This window comes from Anguilla rostrata, chromosome 18, assembly GCF_018555375.3.
Source record: "Anguilla rostrata isolate EN2019 chromosome 18, ASM1855537v3, whole genome shotgun sequence".
NCBI lineage: Eukaryota > Metazoa > Chordata > Actinopteri > Anguilliformes > Anguillidae > Anguilla > Anguilla rostrata.
In genome coordinates, this window is record NC_057950.1 from 2,945,981 (window position 1) to 2,970,345 (window position 24,365).

At 42.1% G+C, this 24,365-nt stretch overlaps 2 protein-coding genes and 1 long non-coding RNA gene across 7 annotated transcripts in view; 2 read left to right on the forward strand and 1 right to left on the reverse strand.

Annotated features, from left to right (window-relative positions):
- Nucleotides 1–6,407, forward strand: part of ercc6 (excision repair cross-complementation group 6) — a 31,458-nt gene extending 25,051 nt beyond the window's left edge. For all 5 annotated transcript variants that reach the window (XM_064316642.1, XM_064316643.1, XM_064316646.1 and 2 more), the window contains exons 17-21: nt 897–1,042; nt 1,296–1,910; nt 2,141–2,330; nt 4,349–4,427; nt 5,141–6,407. In XM_064316642.1, the coding sequence (XP_064172712.1) occupies nt 897–1,042; nt 1,296–1,910; nt 2,141–2,330; nt 4,349–4,427; nt 5,141–5,587 (1,477 nt within the window). In that variant the 3' untranslated portion in view covers nt 5,588–6,407. The remainder of the gene's footprint in view (nt 1–896; nt 1,043–1,295; nt 1,911–2,140; nt 2,331–4,348; nt 4,428–5,140) is intronic.
- LOC135244406 (uncharacterized) overlaps nt 1–24,365 on the reverse strand; it is a 120,956-nt gene that overhangs the window by 91,738 nt on the left and 4,853 nt on the right. The window contains exon 2 of the long non-coding RNA XR_010326962.1: nt 1,604–1,807. This is a non-coding gene — a long non-coding RNA (uncharacterized LOC135244406). The remainder of the gene's footprint in view (nt 1–1,603; nt 1,808–24,365) is intronic.
- Nucleotides 12,298–22,470, forward strand: drgx (dorsal root ganglia homeobox). The gene is made up of 7 exons (XM_064318004.1): nt 12,298–12,603; nt 13,038–13,143; nt 14,148–14,248; nt 15,238–15,339; nt 17,318–17,490; nt 17,622–17,734; nt 19,807–22,470. Exons 2-7 carry the CDS (start codon nt 13,086–13,088, stop codon nt 20,124–20,126), a joined length of 867 nt encoding a protein of 288 aa, XP_064174074.1. The 5' UTR covers nt 12,298–12,603; nt 13,038–13,085; the 3' UTR covers nt 20,127–22,470.

Here is a 24,365-nt window from a genome sequence, read left to right on the forward strand (position 1 = left end):
ATCAGGCTTAACCCTTTAAGGTGTGAGATCACAAACATATCAGCTGAACAGTCTGAGTTCTAGAACACTGACTTCGAATTTTGAAAACACATTCCAAAAAAACCCAATTAAAGGGTTAAGAGCAATGCACTTATTTCAAGATTGCAACAACTCATGTATACACAAACACGTTGTTAACTAGGATTTTCATTTTTTTTTTTTTTTTGCTGTTTTAATCATTTCTTTGTCTAATTATTCAGTTTAACATTTTAAGACAACAAGTCAGGTCTCAGGTCTACATGCCCTTTTTCAACCTTATAACATTTTCATCTGTCATTAAAGTTCCATAGCTTTGTTTAATTGGCACGTAATGGTATTACTTTCTTGCCTACGTGCCTTTTCCATCTAATAGAAGCATATTTCTGCGGGGCCTTGGTTGTCGAATTAACCAATATACATTGTTCTTTGGAGCGCACTGTGCTTTGCATTTCCATTTTGTCTGCGTCCATAAAGACGAAGGTAACCATTATTGGCCTTATTGCCTCGTTGTTGTCTCCTGAAATTCGATACGTTATTACCGATAACGGTCTTTTCCGTTATTGCATGTCAAAAACAGTTGCGCACGTGGGTCATTTAAAGATGACGGTAACTCCTGACGTTCGATCTCAAGGTAGCGGAAATTCCCAAAGATGGAAGGCTGATGGGTTGTTTGCAGGTTCTTTGACTAATTCAGGGCCAACGCATGACCCATTGCACCTTCTCCAGCTGCTAAACGATTCTGTAGGGTGACATTGCCGGATACGGGACTAGCCCAGTTAGTTTTTTCTTCGCCCATTATGATAATAATTTAACCGCGCTATCGGATGCCATTGAAGGAAACCAATCTAACGCGATGCAATTCTGGCCTATTCCCTCAGACAAATCTTCAAACAGTTCCTGACAAATCGAGTGCTTAAAGACCCCAAACAACGACGGTTTTTCAAATCCAATGACATTTATGAGCTGTTCACGCTGAGCAATCCGGATGGTGCCCAGGGAACAGAAACCAGCGCAATATTTGCAGGTAATTTAGCTATGAAGTGCACGTATTAAAAAAAAAAAAATTTAAAAGCTAATCCAGAAATTAATTGCGATTTGTGTTAGAAATTACAGATGAGATTTTATTTTTTCTTTTGTCTGTGTCTTGTTATCCGTGTATTTTTCTGTAAATACTTTTTTCTCGTGATAAAAATAGCGTGTAATATCATACAGCTTTATAGCTCCCTGTTTTGCTGACATTGTGTTTTGTTGTTTTTTTTTTTTTTTTTTAAACGTAGGCACTGGTTCGGACGTTCAGGTGCCTAAGAAGCAGACAAAGCCCAAAATGCCGAGCTCATGGAATCCTAGCCGTGACCGGCCAAACGTTTCGCCGAAGCAAACCGCTTTACCCTCCCCCGACTCCAGTAAGAGGGCGGCGTCGGCCGGGCCAACGTGTGAGAATGCCGAGCGGTCGTCGCCGAGCCGCGAGAGAGCGAGCGATGCCCGCGGGCAGGACGGGTCGGCAGAGGACGCGGAGGCGGCGGCGGCGTCGAACGGCGAACGGGGGCCGGGCGGAGGGAGCCCGGCGAGGGGGGGAGAGACTGACCCGGAATCGGTTCCCGCGGCGACGGGTTCGGCTCCAGGCGCCGCGCGTCCCCATGGAAACGGTCCTCACAAGCGCAGGGAGAAGAGGAAGCACTGCGGCGAGCGGGCGGGCGAGATGGCGGGCGAGGGGGCGGGGCGTCGGCGGGAACACGGGGCACGCAGGCGCTCCAGAGACGCCCGCTTCGAAGGCCACCGCATCTCACACCTGGTCAAGAAGAGGAAGTATAAGAAGGGCGAGGAAGAGGAGGAGAAGGAAGACCAGAGGAAGAGCGACGACTACGTCCTAGCCAAACTTTTCAAAAAATCCGGTAAGATACACAACAAGCAAATGAGTGCCAGCTTCATTTGGTTGGGAACATGCTTTTGTAATGGTCCGATTTTATGCTCTACGGCCAATTGCAAGTGTTGCCTCTGCAGAGAACAAGGAAACCCATTGGAGACTGCAAAATGGAAACTTGTTTTTGCGGCTGCATTGACGACTGTTAGCATGCAGCATGTACAGCATTGACCGACTGAGTTCCTCTCCTGAATCTCTCAGGGATCCACAGCGTCATGCAGCACGACTCCATCATGGAGGCGTCCAACCCGGACTACGTGCTGGTGGAGGCGGAGGCCAACAGGGTGGCCAAGGACGCGCTGCGCGCGCTGAAGGTCTCCCGCCAGCACTGCAGGCTGCCGTTCGCCCGTCATGACAACACCCGGCCACAGGGGGCGCCAGCGCCCAGCAGGTAGGCCCGTGGCTGATAGGGTCCAAGCTTGTGCTGATGAGTGTGAATAATCTCTGCGGTTTTTGTGTTCCATTCCTAAATCATGTTACATCAATTTCACACGTGTAGAAGGAACACGACCGTTACAGTCAAAGCTGCCCTTTGTCTCCCCAATTTGGAACTCCAAATTTTGCTCTCAATGGAACTCTCCTTGCAACCTCATCACGGTCAATTTGGGACAGTGGACACAAGCATAAACAGATACCAGACCGTGGGGCCCATCCATGCACTAGAACAGAGCCTTAACAAGATACCAGACCACGGGGCCATCCATGCACTAGAACAGTGCCTTAACAGGATGAGCCACTCAGCAGTCCTCAAATCCAGGCTTTTAAAATAAATCATGCAACAATCATTAATTATAAGAGTATTTTCTAATCATTGTGCCTCAAGTCAAATTGGAGTCCTCTATCTGAAGAAACGTCAAAATTAGGTTTCTGTTAAATGTCCTGCAATGCGATTGGTTCTAGCTAATTTTAGAGCGACCTGGTCATAGTTCTCATAGTAATGTAAGGTCATAATAAAACTGCCGAGGGTCACAGGGCCTTATCCTTGCTTGAGATACACAAGCTCGAGTTGAATTTGCGAAAGTTAAGCGTCTGTTTTCCCTCACATCCTGGTTGGGCTGGTTATAGAAGAGATATGGTGGTCTTGCTGAGAAGGTGTGTTCCATTGAATTCCCAGTTACATGACTCCTGCCTTCACATTTACAGACTTACAGGGCAAAATATTCTCAGCTAAGGAATGACATTACAGCTCAGCGGACATCAGTGGTTGTACACGCAGCACTGGTGTGACCAACCAATGTCAGGTTATGGCAATTTATAGAGTTTTCGTACGTTCGAATGAATGTGAAGACAAGTCAAAATATCCCCCAGAATCCAGACAGCACACCCCGGCCCATTTTTTAGAAAAATGGACATGGCCACCCTCCTGCCAGACGTAGATCTCCCCCCCCCCCCCAAAACATCGCAGGGTTCATTTTTTGTCGACACCTACGGCTCTTCTGTGGTTTTTCCCCACCCCCCGTTTGTCACCATTATCTTGGTTACGGCTGAATAAACTGAGCATTTACTTTTATAATACAGATACGTAGCCACTGAGTCAGGGTAGTGATTATTACCTTAATTCTGCTAATTCTGCACGCAGTTAAACGCAAAGCTTTTTAAATATTTATATCACTGAATGTACTAGCAGAGACTCAAGAGCTTTCAATATGTTTACATTTAATTTTCTCGATAAGCAAACGTGACAACTTTCTGAATTATCTGTGCGAAACGAAAAACCCCCTTTTAACATACTCTGCTGACTATTTTATAATTAAAGTTACCCATGCCTTGTAGAACTGAATTATGGGGCTTTTTACAGGAAATGGGGAAAGGACAGTGGAATGGCTTGGGACGAGCTAATTTAATTATATGCAGTCCTACCCAGCATGGACCGCCCATTTCAGAGTGATTGCTCTAGCTCAGTGGTCTCCAACCCTGGTCCTGGAGAGCTACAGTGTCTGCTAGTTTTCATAGTGACTCTGCGCTTCATGAATCAATTATAGCAGTTGATTGCAGTTAACTCAACTCACCTGGTGTCCTGGGTCTCAACTGGGTGCTGATTTTAAAGTGGAAAAAAAAAACCAGCAGACCCTGTAGCTCTCCAGGACCAGGGTTGGAGACCGCTGCCCTAGCTTAAGTGTAAATGCACGTACAGCATCTCAGATGGGGTAAGTCGCACGTGGCTGGGAGTGCGTGAAAAAACAGTCAAGTTCCTCAAGACAGGATCTGGCCAATAGGACTGCAACGTCACGAGAAACCGGGTCAGGTTCATAGATACCACACCATTTACGGACAGTCTGGGGTCTAATCTGGGGAAAAAAAAAAACTAATCAGTGATCTGCATGGGGAATAAGTTGCTGCTCTCGGACTGTACGCAATTGGCTCTCTGAATGTATTCTGAAGGTTGTCATTCCTGTCCTCTTCTCTCAGGAAAAGGTTCGGCCTGAAGAAAAACTCTCTGTTATCAGTTCCACCTGCTACCACAGCACGAGTGCCAGACAAATGCAAGGTATGCTAATGGGCCAATTCCTTTATATACGGGATGAACGAGGGTGGCCATCTTAGACTTTTTGGTTTGCTTTGAAAGTTTGTGACGCGCGTGATCATTTCAATAGAAATTGGAGATGTGTAGCAGTTAATGCTTTTAGATGTGTTTATTACCTGAACTTCACACAAGTTACAATATTTCTGCTTAGCAATTGGCTGAACCGACCAAATTTAAAAAATGACAAATGCCAAGTTACTGTCCAGTTTATTTTGATAAATAAATAAATCTGGTTATTTATTTATTTTGAAGTTTCACTTTTTAATGACATAATATGAGCAGAGAATGTGTGGAAAGTAATTATGTTGTGTTTCTGGAAACAACGGTTTTATTTAAGTACATTTTTTCAGAAAGTTTTTTTTACATTTTTATTCTTATTAAAATGGTGTTTTTTTATTTTTCCATTTGGATATTTTATTGTCATGTTGGAGCTGTCGTAGCCCCCTGATCACAGATAGGTTAATGCGATTATACGATTCCAGTCCGTAAAAGATTCTGATTGGTGCGTTCTCGTGTTACGTTCAAAGCTTACACGCATTTCAGAGTTGCAAGCGGTTGTTATTTCCGGTGCGTTCGTGTTGCGGCTGCTTCGCTGTGCTCTGGTCAGTGTTCAGGTGTTCTGTTCGCACGCACCTGATCAGTGCTCTGAGTAACGCTACCTGGGCTCTGTGTTGCAGGACGCCGCCGTGGTCAAAAAATTCGGCGCCAAGAAGGCGGTGCCAACCGGCCACTTCAGCGGAGATGTCCTGGAGGAAGACTCCGTCCTCTCCTCTTCCTCCCTCCTGGCCAAGATGAAGGCCAGGAACCACGTGAGCCTACCCCAGGCCCCGGAGGACGAGGAGCGGGGGGGGGAGGAGGAGGAGGAGGGGGGCGCGGCCGGCCCCGTGGCCTCCCCGGCCCCCCCGACGGAGCACGACGAGCTGCTGGTGGAGCTGAGGAACTTCGTGGCGTTCCAGGCGCGGGTGGACGGGCAGGCCAGCACCCAGGAGATCCTGCAGCACTTCACCCCCAGACTGAGCCCTGCGGAGACCCCCGTCTTCAGAGAGCTGCTCCGCAACGTCTGCCACTTCCACCGCCTGCCCGGGCACGAGGGCCTCTGGAAGCTCAGACCGGACTTCCGATGAGATTCCGAGAACTTCTGATGAACTTCCGAGAATTTCAGAGAGCTTCCGGCCTCTCGGTCGGAAATGGGAGAGCCGGGTTTCACAGATCCCCTGTCATTGGTGGAGCTACAGTGACCTGTTAGTCATCGACTCGTTTGAACCAATTAAAAGACTTTGTTCTTGGCTGAAGAAGAACACAATGATTTGGTTCAAACCAATTAGTCCCAGATGATATATGGTGGCTCCACTTTGTTTTGGTTTTAACAAAGCCTCGTTCTTCTCAAACTCCCAACATTGTGATTTTGTACCACTCTGTAAAATAAATGAGCCTCTATTATTCTGTACTGGGATTTACTTGAAGCAGAGCATTTGTAAATGTCTTGATTGTCGGATTCTGAATTCAAGGGAATTCCACAGAAATGTGCAGTTAACTGAAAGAATGCAGTAACAAATTGTACATACTCGAGGTCCAGGACAGTTTTTGCATTGTACAACTACTTGCATACACCAATATTAGGTGTTGCAGGTGTCTGGTATAATTATTTTGGACCTTATAACTATTCAATTTACCTGCAAACGCCATTGATATATCATGTGGAGAGACATTCCTGACAAAATAAAACTACCTCAGTTGTCAATTGTATACCATGTAGATGCCAATTTAAAACTAATTGTACTGTACACAAAATAAATTGACACCTAAAAGTTTTTTTGTTTACATTTAAAATTTGTTATATTGTGTTTAGTATCAACTTTTTTGTTTGTTTTTTTTTTTTTTAGAGGGGGAGGGCACTTTTTATTTTGTCGAAACACCATGCAAATAAAGTCATTGATTCCTGAACCCTTTATTTATTTACGTTTGAAATATTTGAAAATCCACAAGCTAAGGGATACGTAAGCTTGTGCCTTTAAACGGTGGGTCTGGTTTTCCCTGGCGTAGTTGTTATTCTTTCAGAGAAACTTGAGTTTCATAATGCGGTTGTAAGGTAAATTACTACATTAAAGAAGGCCGCTTCATTAGTGACTGATTACTAACACTTGTAGTGAATACAGTTTAGTAATAGCCTCAACTCAGTTGATAATAACTATACTTAAATTGAACACTTTATAATTCGAACGGAATTTAATATGTCAAATCTTGGCAGCAAAGCTATCCTGCTTGTTAACATTTTTCCCAGTCGACCAGCGTGATCCGCGATTTATTTAACTGTGGACTGAATAGATCAGAGCATTTGGTGAAACATCCTTGATAACATTAGCCGTTTGTCGTCTGAGTAATTTATTCCCAGAGGAGAGCGTCGCTGGTGCCGGAATGACGGGGGAATGTTACGAGAAAAAATAGCAAGTAAATCCGCTTTTATTTATGTCATAAGTCTGTTGGCTTTTACTTCCGTTGGAGTTCTATTGACACTGATAAGACACGGAATTACACCGAAGCCTATGAATATTCATTGATAAATATAATGTTACCGGCGCTCCTAGCTCGTGCGTGTGTTTGCCGACGGCGTTCTTGTTTGTTGATTTCATTCACAGCTCTATATCAATGGCACGCGCGCTACCTTAACCTGTACTGCGATGCTTAAGTGACTAGAGTGATCTGTCCAATTTAAAGTGTGCTAGTTTAGTATGACCTCGTCACAGTTTTTGTAAAAACAGTGGCACTTTCTTTAGACACTGGGAAAATACATTGGGGTAGGTATAATCATTGCTTTTTCTAACTACTTTAAAATAAGGGCTCCCAACTGTTAAGTGTAGCCTATTGTTTAATTATCAGTCGTATTGTTGTTATAACTGCCAACTTGCAACATTTGACTTTTAATGTATTTAGTATATAATTTTTTTAGAATGACTGATTCGCATCCAAGCCGACAGAAAGCATGCCTGTGCAGGTTTAAAATTGTATAGGAAGCACTTAATAGGTGAATACTTTCTGAAGAATAGAGCGGTCGAGATGACGTTTAATAAAGCCATCGATTTATATAACGATTCACTTATTTTGTCGGAAAGGGATTTCCTCTGTTGCTGATGTCATCCCGAGGACTAGATGATCTTATGGATGCCTGCAGCCTACATGACGGGGATACTATAGCGCATTGCCTACTAGGCTACATAAAGCTCGCTGCAATACGCTACAGTTGTGGCATAAAGTTATTCGTTTACAGACCAAAAAAAAGCACGAATAGTGGTTTGTCTTTCCATCACGCGTCGTTTATGTGCTTACCATATTTGGCCACGTTTCGTCGGGGTATCTGGCTGGAGAGAGCGGGAGAGCGAGGCGCACGAGAGGCTGCTTTACGAGCGATGCAGACTACATTCGATATTTAGCCTAAAATACTGGAGACTTTACGCAAAACTTTATTTTCTGTATAAAACTACTAGTAGTTCGTTCTGGAATTGTTCGAACAACGTTGTGGCGGATAAATATGGCTTTGGTGATCTAGAGATCCAAATTTGTTGGAAGGTCTCGAGCGGAGTTTTGAAGACAAAAGGTGAGTAGTGTTTTAAGTATTTGAAAGTGATTGTGCATGTAATTAGTACATTGTGGTGAGGATTTAAGTGAGCCGAGTGTTAGTTCCAATTATTTTATCTCAAATGTACTACATCTTTACTTGAAAATGAACTAGCTATAGCCTATTCATTATTTCTCCCAACAGGTTTTTTTTCCCCATTCCATTCCGATTCAGCCAGTTCAGGAAATTAATAATATTATTACTGATAATTTTCCACGGGATTTTTCATTCGGGTTTAAATTTTTTTTTTCTTCAGTTGACTGAATTGAAACAGAATTTAACACAGCCCCCTCTCCGCCAAAAAAAAATCTCATCCTACATTGTAGTCTAATTTCTTTCACGCACAGTCGGTTCCTTTGCGAGGTCTTATGCCGGTTGTTTTGTGAAATATTAAAAACTGCATCGGGGAAAGTCTGCCGCTCAGATGTTGCAGCCGAGCTGATGTCTGGTAGCTGATTTATGTTTGTGTTGTTTTTTTATGAGATGCTGCATAGCATAGCATAGCCAGCGCCGTGGGAGAAAGCAGACTACTTCTCTATAATTGCCTTTGTATAGGGGAAGTATGAGAGACTGTCGATGCCACATCAGAACCAGCCATGCCCGTAGCAACATAATACATCGCCAGTAATTATTTTCGCAGTATTGTAGTGGTAGTAGTAGGAAGTAGTAGTAGCAGCAGCAGTAGTAGTACAATATAATCATATATAAACATGATCATTGTAGTTGTGTTAGTAGAACTTTGCCACAGCTACAGGTATTGTACATTGCCACTACATTTCGGACCGGTTTTGGCCATAAATGGATTTTGATTTAAAGTTGGGGCCTAAAGCAATTAACCATTACTCTGCCCACTATGAATTTGTCCCAGTCGGGTGTGTGTGTGTAGCCTTTCACGAGAGGTTACGGTATGCAAAAACCTGATTAGGCTCCCCTCGTTGACAAGAGTATGCAAACCAGCTCGCTGATATCGACAATCGAGAAATCAGTAAAGCATTTGGTGATAGCTACAGTATGTGTCAGGAGGTGAATTAAAAAAAAAAAACACTTTTTTGGGTCCAAAGCTTTGCGCCTTCAATTAATGTCCTATGCCTATGTGACGTCTATGAGGCCTAAATAAGGAAAGCACTGTATTACTTTCTACATTAGGCCTACTCACATTTTAGAATAGCTTTTAAATTAAAATAACTAGCTCTCGGATGTTAAACTGACAAAAATAACGACCTAAAATTACCTTAAAATTCGTTATTGTAAGTTAAAGCCTTTGCGGTTAAATTGACTCGCACTCCAAGTCTGAAAAGCAAGTTTTCCAAGTTATTCCAAGGTAGTCCACCGAATAATAAATAAAAAAAGCCACATGAACACAACTTCTTTCTGAAAAGTGTGTGCTCACATCATGCTCGTAAGGTCATCTCGTGTCACACCAACGCGACTTTAGGCACTTTGAAAGGATAATCTTAGCACGACATGGCTTCGTGTCCTGGACTACTTAGACACAATTAAAATATGCGCAATTCATTGTTAAACCTGGATCTGCCGAAACAGGTGGTGACATACCAGCGTCCCTCGTGCAGGCAACAGTCCGTAGCTGGCTTTATGGAGACATAACCGCGGCTTGATGGGAAAAAAAACTGAACTATGACTTGAATGTTATAGGATAGATTTCAGTGTCTGTTTATGGAAATGAAGTACGTTAAACAGTCTTCAATAAGCTGGAGTTACATTATCACGTTCAATAGTGTTCCCGTGGTCTGAATGAAGGCATGCAATTGTGCAATGAAACCGACGATATGGCTTTGTAAAAGAGACACGATATTGATCCAAAAGTTAATCAGGAGGACCATAAACAGCAACTTTATGTTGGCGGTTTCTGAGGCCACAAGTCTATAATTTGAAAACATATTCTTGCTGTGCTATTCATTTTTAATTTGCTTAAGTTGCGTTGAGTTATTGTTTGTATTTTTTATTAAATACAGAGTAGGCCTATATTAACTGGTTTCATAGTGCGTAGTCAATTTCAAGTCACTGGCGTACATTTCACACACTAACTTTTATTTCCCAATTGATCTGTAGTATGCCACGTAGGGTACAATCCGAGTTTTTCCCCAATTTCCCTGAATGAGGTCGACTTTACGGAGAGATCTCGACAAACGAATTTTCTCTTCAGGTAAAAGAATGTACTTCCTTGCCACAGATCGAGTCCATACTTCTCGCAAAAGCCATTGTTCATTAATGCGATAGCCCACTACACCAGCAACGAATAATAAACTACTTTTCAGCATCCATATACTGTTTTGTTCGACCGAAACCCAATGGGGCAGCCTATCGTTATTCTATACAGATTATTACATTCAAATTCATATTAAGTAAATAATAATAATAATAATAATAATAATAATAAATTAGACCATTTACTATAAAACCATCAACGTAACGCATTGCCCTCCCTTATAAAAAAAAATGCATTTAAGGAAAATTTTCTCCTTGCACACATCGCGGCTTCATTCGTTAGCACCCTGATGTTTTGTAATAATTCAAATAAAAGAATTGCCGTGAACGTCTGAAATTAAATGGTGTAATTGCGAGCCAACCGTTTCGGAGAATACGGAAGTGGAGGAAAGGCCCTACGCTTTTCAGTGGCGCTGACCACGGTGCTGAATATTGATTTTGTAGTTTCGGCCGGGACCTTGTGCCGCGCGCGCCGTAGAACTTGTGCTAAATACATAAAGCGGATCTAAATAATTAGTAAGAATTACGTGTAAATCCATCAGACAACATTATGAAACCTAGTGTTCGGGGGGATGGGGGGGGGGGGGGGGGGGGGAGATCTATAGCTTCTGTTTACGACACTTTTTTCCCGTTACTGTTTATTCGCTTTCGCATGTCATTGACCCAGACATTGTGTCAAGTTGTCCTCGTTAACCAATTAAGCCCTTTAAATATGCAGCAACTGCTCAGTCCAGATCACTTTTGACCACTCGACCCTTCTCAACAATTTCACGGTGCCACGTTCAAGTCATATTAAGAAAGAGAAGGGGGGGGGGGGGGGAATCACTTTAAATTATTTATATTAAATAAATAAATGCTATACTCTACAGCACAATTTGTTTTTGTTGTCCGGCGCTTTTATTGGGTTAGCCGCAGCTCGCGGACCGGGGGGAGTCAGCAGTTAGGTCGTGATGCTTTGCTTTGTCTTTCCCGAGAAGACAGCATGCAGCACAAGGTGAAGGGAGTTTACTACGGCACTAAGAGTCCTCTCTGTCAGCTAATAGCCCACTCGGTTTGCCAGCCTATGAAATATTCAATTTCTGAACTGTATCCAAAAAAAACAATGCGCATTTAAAGCCGTGTCTAGACAAAATATAAGGGGAAACTTATCAACAGTTGTTTGATTTCAATTTTCCGACGCATCTTGCCGAGGTCATAATACCAACTTTATTTTCAGCGGTGCATAAATTAATTACACGCATTTAATAACCAAAATATCATTATATTCCCCCCTTAATATCATAAACGTTTTACGCCAGGGAAGCTCTTAATAGTGCAGGGGGCCGTAACAGGCTATTATCCTTGTGTAATGCTATTAGAGAGCCAATTATACGCCATTATACTTGCTTTTTTTGCAGTATATGTGATTTCATCCAATCCCGTCCTCGACTTCAAAATTTCAGCTGGTACTTAGAGGCTAATTTTCAGAAGGCAGAGAAACGACGATGTCTGTACTCACGTCCCAGATGCGTTTTAAAAGTAATTGAAAGGGTCCCACCGCATATCATTTACTGGGAAAGAGAAGATAAATCCTAGGACCCCTTGCTGTGAACAAAATCAAAATTTGGATGTACGAGCGCTCAGCAAGTGAAGCCCCGTGTAAAGTGGACCCCTAACCCATCTAATGTGCAATTACTGGTCTGACAGTCAATTTAAAATCCAGAACCAGTCATCTAGATTTTTAATATATAAAAACAAAGGGATAAAAAAGTGCATGGTGGCTGTCGATAAAGGGCGGGTGTGTTTATGATGTGGGAATAACTATGCATAGCACCAACCAATTGGTTAAAAAAGGGTACATATTTCAAAACTGCGGGCGCTGTTGAGAACTGACGTTTTTCCCCTCACCACGTGAGCTCGTCGGAAAGCCCAGCGGACCAATCCAAGTCACTCAGTGAAGACAATGCTGGAAATAATCAGATTAAGACCAATTATGCGTGAGATTATAAAGGCAAGTGCTGAGAGGCTGAACAAGCTGCAGACAGTTATAAAGACATCTGGACACTCCCAGGGCAGGGCCTCTCTCCTCTTCTCCAGTGTGTGTGTTTGAGAGAAAGACAGTGTGTGTGTGAGTGTGTGTTTTAGAGAGAGAGAGAGAGAGAGAGAGAGAGGGAAGGAGGGAGGGAGGGAGTGGGCTGAGAGAGGCTGAGAGTGTGCGCGTGTGACGGTGGGGGTGTGACTGCCCGGAACAGGCTCAATAGCAGGAACAGCTCGTCTCCACTCGGAAGCAGCGTCTCGCGCGCGGAGGCCGGCTACAGATAGGTACGGATCTATTCACCGGTAATATTCTGTCGGCTATTATTTACTTCCAGAGAAGACTGAACAAATCGCTATCCATTCAGTACTTAGTGCTAATGAACTGTGATACGCGAACAATTAGGCTAATTTAAATCTGCTGTGAGAGCAGATGTGATTTTTTTTCCAGATGTGATTTTTGAAAGTGCTTCTGAACTCTAAGTTGTTTTAATGACAGAAGCGCGATAACTTCAACGCATTAAATAGTTGTCGAATATGTTCTAGTCATCGCTCTAGTATCTTTTTCTGCTTTCTTATTTTTCTTGCGAAATTCTAGCTTGTTTTTGTTTTTTGTTTTTTTAAATGACAGACTAGGCCTGTATTTAACGGGAAATTCCAACAGTTTTGGTAGTCAAGTCTGAAATGTTTTACTCTGTGTGCGATCGAATCTTGTCTTCCAGGTTAAGAGCCAGGCGTTACAAAACAAACAAAATTCAGAAAGAACAACAATGTTTTACTTTCACTGTCCGCCACAGTTGGATGGGGAATGCTGTAGGACAAATACCTGTAAGTATTTAAACTTTTTGCTGATTCGTGCGTTTCTATGTGGTATAAGCACTGTACAGAGGCCTACCATTAATAAAATGGGCTTAATTAAAGTATAATTGAAAACAATTTTAGAAACGCCTGCTGGATACATTATACTTGCAATTGTTCATGATCATGTGCGTGCGTGCGTGTGTGTGGGTCGACTGTGTGCTCGCGCAATTTATAAGTGACAAAGGAGACTTCAATTTAGCATCCGCCCATTCCCATATTTTTTATCTTGAGGCCGGGTGTGCTCAGGGAGAATCTTGTGTCCAAACCGGGTTTCTTAGTCATAATAACCATCAGTAAAAATCCGCGTTAGCGTCAGTTGAGATCTATGGGCAAGAAACGCAAATATCCATGTTTGTGTTGTTAGTGAGTGCTCCGTCTTAAAAAACTGTACTTCTGCGCAACGCTCTAACAACGCTATTGTGGCACTCTGGAAATGCGATGCATAATTGCAGAAATGTAGCAGGAATGTTGGGTGTTTGTTGGGGTTAACCTTTCACCTTAAGATTGATGCATCCCGTTTGGTTATTTATTTATTTATTTACGTTTACGACTCGCGCCGGCCCACCTGGTTCCCCTCCGCGGGCCCAACACGACTGTTAGCCCTCGGGCTATGACGCGCGGTTTTGTTGTCAGCCGGGGCACAGATGTTCGGTGTCATGCCTCTAATCGACATTTCAATGCGACCACGGGCCTCCCTCCTGCAAACTGTCTGCGTCGATGTTAAATGACGTTCATCAAAATATTTGCAAAGACTGAAGATCCATTAAAATACTAAACACTATAAGGACCATCTGGGATATTTAAAAATATATATATACTTTAATTTGGAAAATGTTGTGTTATTTGGCTGTTAAACAGTGTTGTGTAATGCATTAAATTTTTACGCGAGGCCTAGAAATGACGTTGTGCATGTGGCTGAGTTTAGCACACGCCGACAGTCCATTCTCAAAGTTTTTGACTGGACGTTTCAGTGAACACCAGCGGATTTGGGAACCACGCTTCCGGGGATTTTGACGATGGCTTTCTAAGAAGGAAACAGCGCAGAAATAGGACAACATTTACTTTACAACAGGTAAATGTCCCTGACGCTTTACACTTCTTAAACTATTTTTTAGAAACGCCGGACCTCCCGTAAAATCTAATGTTGGAAGGAATTGTGAAAACTATAATAAAATTAACTATGGCTAACACACACGACTCAGTAATAAGCAAAATTATGTTATGTTGCTATCTTTGAGATAAATGTATAAAGAACAATAACATATAATTATCATACCATGCGAGTAGGCTATTACTTGTTCATATACAAGTGGCATTTTTGTTTGTTTTTGTGTTTGTTTTTGGAGTAATCTGAATAATGATAATGCATACAAACTGTTTGGATCTCGACCATGATTACGCGGGGCACATTTTGACCCAATATTTCAAACGTAAACTATTATGGTAAAGTGACATACTCAAAACCTTTTTCTGTTGTGAATTGCTCATAGTTATGCATTGTATATTTTCAGACAATAATTTGCACTTCCAGAACTATTGCTGTGCTGTTCATATATACGTATATGCGTGTGTGTGTGTATGTGAGAGAGAGAGAGAGAGAGATAGACAGAGAGAGGGCGGGGACTATTAACTTATGTACCCGGTATGTTTTTGAAATACATTAGTATAGTTCAAATATCCAATATTCGCCCCTTCTAAGTAAAATTAAATAAATCCCACATTCGACAATTAAAGCAAAACAAATAATGGCTAAAGGGCTCAGATTCACAGGCCTACTATAAACTGGATTTGTCCTGAGCTTTCGATATTAAATATAAGCAGTAGCTATATCCGTCCATTTTTAACACGTTATTCGTTAATTACAGTCAGCTGAATGATTTATGCAAAATCGAAAAAGACCGAAATACAGCCCACTCAAAGTTAAGGAACAATGCGCAGGGCATTAAGAATGAATTTGGGCCTATCTTAGCTTGTCTAGTAGGCTACATTGTTCTCAGATTGTCATCAGTGATGCGCACACACACACACACACACATTGAAGTATTACCCTCTACGTTTCAGTTAGAAGCTCTGGAAGCAGTTTTCGCACAGACTCACTATCCGGATGTATTCACGAGAGAAGAACTGGCAATGAAGATAAACCTTACTGAAGCTCGTGTACAGGTAAGGCGTGTGTTGGGTAGAGCCCCACGGAGCCTGAACCTTGTGAAATGAATGGAGTCCCATAAAGTGTTCAAAGCACGTTTGGCCAAAGAAAGTAAATTAAGCCACTCTGTCATTTTCGTGATGCACTTTAATAACATCAACATAATGTGGAATATTAGATTAGGTTGATTAATCGGTCATTCATAATTAACTAGTGATAATGTTCTACACTAATTTGTCCGCGTCTCTATGGTACAAAATTACTTCAAAGCACATCCATTTCCGCGCCTCAGAAAAAAAAAGATAAAAACGAAGTTTTGCTTTTAAAATTGCAGGAAGACAGAACAGCGTTGTTCGCTTGCTGCTAAACCTTTTTCATATACAACAGTCAGCCTATCCACAGCTGCCGCAGAAGTACACACACACGCACGCACAAAACCGCTCGCATTCTACATGGTCAGTACTGGGAGAAATTTAGCAATTTATATTCTGCACTTGCCCGGCAAAAGATCCGCCTTATATAAACATGGCCACATGTAATTAAATTCAACGTGTGCTATATGTAATTTCCTGCATTCCAGATTTGCTTTTGGGTTTTGTTGTAAGCGCAGATCTAATTGTAAGAAATATAATAGTTTGGCTTTTGTTCCCCTGGGTCATCTTACTATCGCTTAAAACCAATGGCGGCAGGGAGATAATGGAATTCGCTGCTGTAAATTAGGGATTGTAAACAAATTATTTCCCTCTAATCGGATTACCGGATTCGTATTATTAAATCTGAACATAAATCAGTCGCAGCATGCAGGGATATTAAACTTACATTATTATTAGAAAATAAATTTTCTTTTTTGTTGTGGTGTAGACCCTCTTTTAAGTGTCAATTGGCTTTTGCAGCATTAAGAACAAACTGCAAATTGAGATTAATGGGGCAATTATAGACCATTCAGAGGGAGAAGATCATGACTTCTAGCTGGAAGGTGCAAGGGTGAGATAGTGTTGTGACAATTACATTCTGAATATTGTTGTCCTGCCAGTAAACTGTTGGCTTTTATTATGCTGAGTGAATGCAGTATGTTTTTGTTTGTCTGTTGACATCATTGTACCTAAGCACAATACTAGCCGGTCTGCGGAGATATGGTTCCATTATGTTCCTTCCCCATTCAAATATGATTAATGCGTTGGGGAGCACAGTCTTAATCGAATCTGATGTTGTCAAACAATCACTAAATAGGGAAATAAACGACTTCATCATGGTTCTTTCTCACAACCAGGGGGACTGTCAGTAGGAAGTCATTAAAATATGATAATGAAAAATTGCTCAATTAAATGTTGTTATAGCCAATGACCTTCATTCAATTAAGATGCAAGAACTTCGCTGCATATGCTCAGCATTTATGTTCATGAAGTTGGAAATAAGTCGTCACCCACTGCTGGGAAGAGTACCTGCCTGGCATTTAGGAACGAAATAACACTTCCGGTGTACAGAGTTCGTACAACTGAACGAACCGAAGCCCGAGTAAATCAACGCGTGTTGTTGATTAGACAACCCAGCCGCACATACAATTCTGCATTACATTACATTTACTTGACAGACGCTTTTATCCAAAGCGACGTACAATAACCGCATACAAAAGGTCATTAGAACAACTACAAAACACAGGTCTGATATAAGGTACAATACTCATTTTGTAGTTATTCGTGTCCAGGAACACATTAAGTCCATTTCACAGTGAACATTACCCTGCTAAGTCAAATTAGGAGGCGTTCTGCGTTTCATCTAAATGCAAAGTTAGATGAATATGATTGAGCAGTAACTATAGGGCACATCCTGAACTACTTCTTTCAAGAGTCAGAAGGTTTCTGGCGTCGAAACAATTAGGCTATGTCTCGGTCTGGACACTTCACTTCAACCCAACAAGAATATGCGTATCCTGGAAAAAAATATTCTCCGCATGTAGCGCCTATGTGACGCTTGCTTCGTCCGACTCTCCGCTAGGTATGGTTTCAGAACCGGAGAGCTAAGTGGAGGAAAACAGAGAGAGGAAATTCGGACCAAGAGGGCGGCAAAGACCCACTAAGCGAGGGGACCCCTCCCGTACGGAACTTGAACTCCCCGTCTCCCATTGAGCAGGGCAGAAACAAAAAAGAACATCTGGACGTGCAACCAAGGTAGGCTACGTTCAGAACCGACCCCACGAATCGTTAAAACCGTATAAACAATCATTAAAAAAACAATCGACTGATCAGAAAAACGAACTAACCACCTACTCCATTAATTTTATTTTATTTTATTTTTTTAGCGTAAACAGAACTGTCGGTCCAGGCGGCCCATTCTTTCCGTCCTGTTTGCCGGGTACTCTTCTGAATACGGCTACGTACGCCCAGGCCCTGTCTCAGGTCGCAACGCTTAAAGGTAAATCATTTTACATTACGTTACGGTCAGACGTCCATTTTAATGTATCTGAAGTGACATGCCAATAGCTTCTGCATCAACAACTTATGACCAGAACCACTAAGATTAGTATTTTACTGTAGGCAATAGTCACAACAGAATAGTAGACAATAGTGACAACAGAAGGGAAATGGCATCTATTTGTGGTATATCATTCCATGATATGTCGGTAGTTTAGTAGTTCACAGACTGCTCATTTTTGTACCAACCCTGTCTCAAATTCTACACACCTCCAGCTCATATAATCGTCTACAGAGGTTGAAAACAGCATCAGGGAGGTAATTTGAGTCTCAGTATTTTTTTTACGACTAAAATCAAATCGAATCAATATTTTTACGATAGCAGCTAAAACAAGAGTGCAGCGTGCTTAGGACCCGGTCAGGCCCTCTCTTAAAGCATAAGGAGAACAAGCTCCACTATGCCCAGATCTATTGCCCGTGACCTTAAATAACATGAATTAGATGCACAGTGCTAGGTTAGCTCCTTCGTGCATAAGTACACGTAGATGAGGGAGATGAAGCGTGCTTGTGTACATGGTAACACTAGCATGACTGTGTACGTGCTAATACTAGCATGCTTGTGTACGTGCTAATACTAGCATGCTTGTGTACGTGCTAATACTAGCATGATTGTGTACGTGCTAATTGCATATCAATCTCCATGCAGCATCTTGTACGCTCTGGTCAGGAAACATGAAATCTGGGCCCAGGGGAGTTCTGTGATCGGCTCATTTCCATTCCCATTCAGGTTTTAATTGTTTAAATTGAAAGTCATTATTTTACTAAAGACAGAGACCAAAGTCGCTCTTGTGTCTTGGAGTGAATCAGTCAGAGTCTGAAGACTAAGTTGACAGTGTAGAATGACGGTTGGGGAACTGCGGGTTTGACTCCCAGGTAGTGCACTGCCATTGTACTCTTGAGCAACATACTTAATCTGAATTACTTCAGTATATACAGTAGTATAAATGGATACTATGCATTTTTTAAAGCGCTCTGGATGAGAGTCTGCCAAATGCTGCCTGTAAGGCAATGTAACGGCTTCAAACATTTCGGAAAAAGAGCAGCTAATCCTTGAGTAGTCATTCCATTACATTCCCTTATCAGATGTTCATATCCAGATCTTATCCACTTACAAAAGTGGAGAACATTGGCATACAAATACAAAGTGCAGTATCGCAAAGGCCCATTTATGATCATTGGGCCTTATTCACAAAACTTTTCTAAAATTATTATTATTATGTTCTTAAAAAAAAAACCAAAAACGTTTGTACGAAAAAACCAATACGGAATTCATGACACGTGTGCAGAACTTCGTTTTTGTGCGTATGCCAGGTGTATGAGATGATGAACGCTGGCCGGTTGTAAATTTTATGCGCAATCCTGTTCATGTGATTAGCATAAGGAGACAGCCATGAGCAAGTACAGATAAGAAAAAAAATGATGAATGTCGAAACGTTCGTGGAAACGTTCTTACATACAGTTTACGATCAAATGTGATCGTACGCATGTTTAGTGAATGAGGCCCAGTGTGTGTAAAGGTAGCCGAGGAAACAAGCGAGGAGTTCCTTTCACAACTAAGCCTATCCTTCCACAGCTGTACCTGTAACATTACTGCAATTAGACTGCCAACAATCGATGCGCACCATTTTGTTTGGCACAAATATACAGAGACCGTGCGCATGCCCTGATGCGATTTTGCCGAATGCTGTAGAGAGATATTGGTTTGAACAGAGGAGGAAAATGGGCTGCCGGTATGATGCAGTTTACTCTGCCTGTGGACGCATTGCTCTGAAATGAAATCCAGTAAACGATAGCGCAGGATGTCACTCCCAGGAATGGATGTGTTCTTGCAGGAACGGCCATCAATTAGTTTCCTCTCGCTTGTTGTGTCATTTAATGAGCTGGCCTCTCATTGCTGTGTGCTTGGCCCGTTTCCTTATTTGGGGAGTCATTAAGAGGCATGAGTGGACAGTGGTCAGTAGGAAAAAGGGGTCACCGGGTCACCTCTCTGTCTCCCCCCCCCCACCCCCGTAGGAGGTCCCCTTTGCTCCTGCTGTGTCCCAGATCCCATGGGGCTCTCCTTCCTGCCCCCCTACGGCTGCCAAAGCAACCGGACGGCCAGCGTGGCCGCCCTGCGGATGAAGGCGAGGGAACACTCCGAGGCCGTGCTGCAGTCCGCCAACCTGCTGGGCGCCGGGGTGGGCGTGGGCGTGGCCGCCGCGAGAAGCCCCGCCCACAGCCCCACCCCCACCAGCGCCAAAGCCCCCGCCCCTGTCCCCGCCCCGGCACCGGAGAACAGCCCAGACAAGCAGCCGCACTGTCCCAAGGAACCCATGGAGAAGAAACGCTTGTGAGCTCCGCCTCCCTCCCAGGCCCAACGAACCAATCAGGACAAAGAGGCAAAACTGACCTATACTGGCTTCATCACCTCTACGCCATGGAGGAGGATATCATTCCGTGAGAGGACTCCCACCCTTTCCCACCCCCACGCTCCCCGCCCCCCCCAAATACCATGCTGTCTTGATTCAATTCTCAAAAAATATTTATTAACGTACTTATTGATTTGTGGAGAACGTTCTGTTAGTGTTTGGGTTGTACTTCCATTTTTGAGCATCAATTCAAACTCTCTGTACTGTATTTACTTCCCATAATAAGCTCAGCATTGTATCTAATATGCATAAATATACAGTATGTAAAGAGAAAAAAAAATTATTTGCACCGGTTGCTTATATGAGATCATAGTTTGATTCTTGTGCCATTGCTTAGACTTGGAAAGCATACGTGTTTCATGGAGAGAGTTCTGAGATTGTGTCATGCATTTAGGTCACCATCTTGATTACACCCAGTTCAGTCTTCTTCAGCGCTGTTGTTTTACCTCAAAATAATGTAAAATTATATGTGCTACTTAAGTCAAAAGGCAGAAATATGTACACCATCTTTTTTTTTTTTCTTTTTTCTTTTTTTAGGATTTTTGTTGTTTTTTTGCGTAAACCCAGTCACAGTAAGACCATTTTTGGCAGCCTCATTTGCACCAAAAGGTCATTTTGGCTGATGCTCTCGCATTCAATTGCACAAAAAAAAATTCCACCCTCTGACACACATTTTTGAGCGCAACGCGGCACACAGTTTTCTCCCGTCCCTGCCGCCGTTGATCCGCGCTTTATTCTAAACCCTGTTTTGACACGTATTTTAAAACAATTAAAGATGTAGGCATTCATGTACATCTCCTGTAGCCCACTGCCCGAGCCATCTGGTGCCGATTAATTATTTACATACTTTCCCATACACTGGAGGTGAAGCTGCAAGAACGAGGCGATGGTTGGTCTTATTATTTATTTACTTTTAGGAACACCGCTGGCTGTTCTCGAGCGACGCACCGCCACTTTGCCATCTTCCTGCAAAACCTTATTATGAACAACGGACGCTAATTGTTAGCGTTGAGAATTTACACGCGCGCGACGCGTTTGGCCCCTTTCCACGGCGACAGACCTCCGCAATTCATTACGTTCTTTTAAGAAGGTGTCATTTATTTCCTTTCTTTGTTGGTTTCCTTGAAAGGAGCATGAATAAAGGAAGAGTCGGGAAAATGAAGAATGCTTAACAGCAGTGCGTATGAAAAGTAGTTAGGCTGATTAAATTTGTGTCCTTGAGGATTTTCAGGAAATTACTTTTGATCGTCAATAACACAATTAAGTAAACTACACACACATTAGCATGAATAATTGATAAGAAATTATGTATTACCACGAAGTACTGATTTAATAATTCATGATGCGACACCCTGGTGACTCGACAGAACCTGATAATGTCAGAAGTCCTGCACTGATAACATGGGGCACACACACACACACACACACACACACTGCTCTTACCGTTTTATTGTATCTTTTTTGAAAAAGAACTGTGGTGCATGCTGTGAATTTTCTTTTGTTCAAAAAAAAAAATGTCAATAAAACTGAAGGATACAGTAAAAGCACAACTGTGTTTGTTACCAGACGTTGGTCAAAAGACATATGGCAGCTAAATCTCTGGGCACTCTGCTAGAGTAAATGTGAAAATGCATTTACAGTGAACCCGAGAGGCAGTTATATTTTGGGAGTATACCTCCTGCAGGTGCATGCAGAGAGGTTTTAATTTCTGAGCTCTGGGGTGGTTATTTTCAGGGAAAACTCCAGTGTTATACGTAAGCCATGAGCCCTGCTCATTTCTGTATTTGCCACCCATCTAAATATTTGTAGGCTTTTATCTTGGTGACAATTAATTTAAGATTGATTATAGAAACCAGGTTTGGCAACAGCCAAGCAAAAACTGCACACACTGATTTTCAGCAAGCGAGTTAGGATGTGAGCGGGTGGAATAAGAAAATGTTAAAAGCAAGTTTGGGTGCATCGCAGTGTACCATGGTCACAATAAGCAGAGGGCACAAACAAGAGATGATTATTTATAATGCACTACTTCCTCAGTACATAAGCAACATTTTTATTTCTGAAAGAAAACTAAAAATAATATGCACTAACAATAATATGGAGTGTTTGGAGTGATTTATGTTTAAATTGTCCATGTAATATTTGTTTGTTAATTTTACCATTAGAAATATATGAGCCATGCATTATGTAAACTACATAGTATAGCTGTAAAATATTCAGGATTAATTCAATTAGAACAGCATTTATACGAGTCCAATATGGAATAAATGTACACTAACAGGGTTGAATTAAACCTTAACATTTTGCTGTGAAATATTTATGCTTCCATTTGTGATATATTTCAGTATGGACAGAGCAAACAATCAATAAGATGCATTTCACCACAGTGTGTGTATCTCATTCTCAGCACTTTGCTGGTTATATTTTGAAAAAGGCATAAATTTTAAAAACAAGATATTAAAATATTAAAAAACTATTAGTATAAATTATGCGAATTAAACACATTTCAGCGCACCATGATAACAGAGGAACGCGATTACAACTTAGGATACGATTGCACGGCTGATTTTTCTGCAGCCACACCTCAAGTATTCTTTTTGAATGTATTCAAATATTCCGACATAATTTCATAATTTCAGTTCATGTGTTCCAGAATTGTGCACCCTTAAGGAAAAAAAAAAAGCTGGACTCGCCAAGACACGTCCTGTATACTGGAATCCTGCAACTGCCACTGTTGGTACTCTTAGAGGTCATGCCAAAGTGCTCCTGTTGGTTCACAAATGTGAGGGTGGAGCGGAGAACAGGACCATTTAAAGTTAAAAACCATTAAAATTAAAAAAACTTGGTATATTGTACTTTTTCCAAGATATTATAATGATGATACGGCATAAGTGTTTGGTCCAGGACCTTCAAAGCAGGGTTATAGAGAGATTGTAGAGATCTGTTCACTGTCTGGTCAGCCTGGGGCCATGATTACATGCAGTAGGACAAGTGTGGGAACACCACAGAACTTGATGAACAGTAATGCACTGTCAAAAGGTACACAGGATCTTATCAGTGGAGGTTTGCCTTGACATTTCCGCAGACCTTATTTTTGAACATTTGTCAAACTGCAATTGGGGATCGAGGATGAATCCTAGATAATTTTTTTTACACGTGTGACTTGTTCCACGTGCTGTCCTTTGACACTGACCAGAAGTGACCGTGGTCCTAGAGGGGAAACTTAAGGAGACCGTTTTTTTTTGACGTTCAGGGTGAAGGAGGTGACGTCAAGCCAGGCAGCCTCTGAGTCCAGGCGTTCTGTCAGCTGTCTGGAGACAGTATCACGTGTCCTTTCAGAGACAGGGACAATGGTGTGACTGGCAACCCTTTGCAGGCCGCTTGTTGGACAGGCTCAGGGTAGTTCAGTCATGTATAGAGTGAAAAGAATCAGTCCAAGGACCACACCCATGGTGGACTGGCCATGGTTGTATTTAGGTAGAATGATTTTGGGTTGTGCCATTGATTTCTCAGATGAGAATCAGACCATCTTATGGACTTTTTTGAGGAGTTAAATGTCTTGAGCTTGGAGACCAGTACCTTATAGTTCACTTTGTCAAATGTCAAAAAATAAATAAATCAAGGAAAACTGCTCCAACCACATTTCCTCTATCCAAAGATTTCTTAATATTATTAGCAGGACACTTTTTTCCATTTCAGTGGAAAATTTTGGTCTTAAACCAAACTGTGCCAGGTGCAAGTAGTGATGTTCCTCCAGATATGTTATGATCTGTTCAGCCTTGACCTTTTCCAGTACTTTGGATAGGACTGGCAGTACGCTGATTGGTCGGTTGTTGCTAGCCAGTTTGATTCCCCCCGATTTGAAGATGGGCATAACCAAGGTATTTTTTCAAATCTCAGGGAACTGTCTGGTTTTGATTTAAAGATTTATCAGATGAATGAGTGGTCTGACCAATGTGCGTTTACGTTTCTTGATAAATAGTATCCAGGTTATGGTGACTTTTTACACATCTGCTTCACAAACCTCATTAACTTCAAAGCAGTCTGCTTCTGAGACAAAAGCCTTGCTAATAGGACGCTGAGTGAAATTCGTGGCGCAAAAGAAAAAAAAAAGTTATTAAATTCATTAGCAATTTGTTCATTATCAGAGATCACTTCGCCTCCAAC

Bases quoted from the DNA above. Each gene is read 5' to 3' on its own strand.
- drgx (XM_064318004.1), top strand. From the start codon at position 13,086: ATGTTTTACTTTCACTGTCCGCCACAGTTGGATGGGGAATGCTGTAGG. The intron at 13,144-14,147 runs GTAAGTATTTAA...TGGACGTTTCAG, and splicing joins ATGCTGTAGGACAAATACCT to TGAACACCAGCGGATTTGGG. The intron at 17,491-17,621 runs GTAGGCTACGTT...TTATTTTTTTAG, and splicing joins CATCTGGACGTGCAACCAAG to CGTAAACAGAACTGTCGGTC.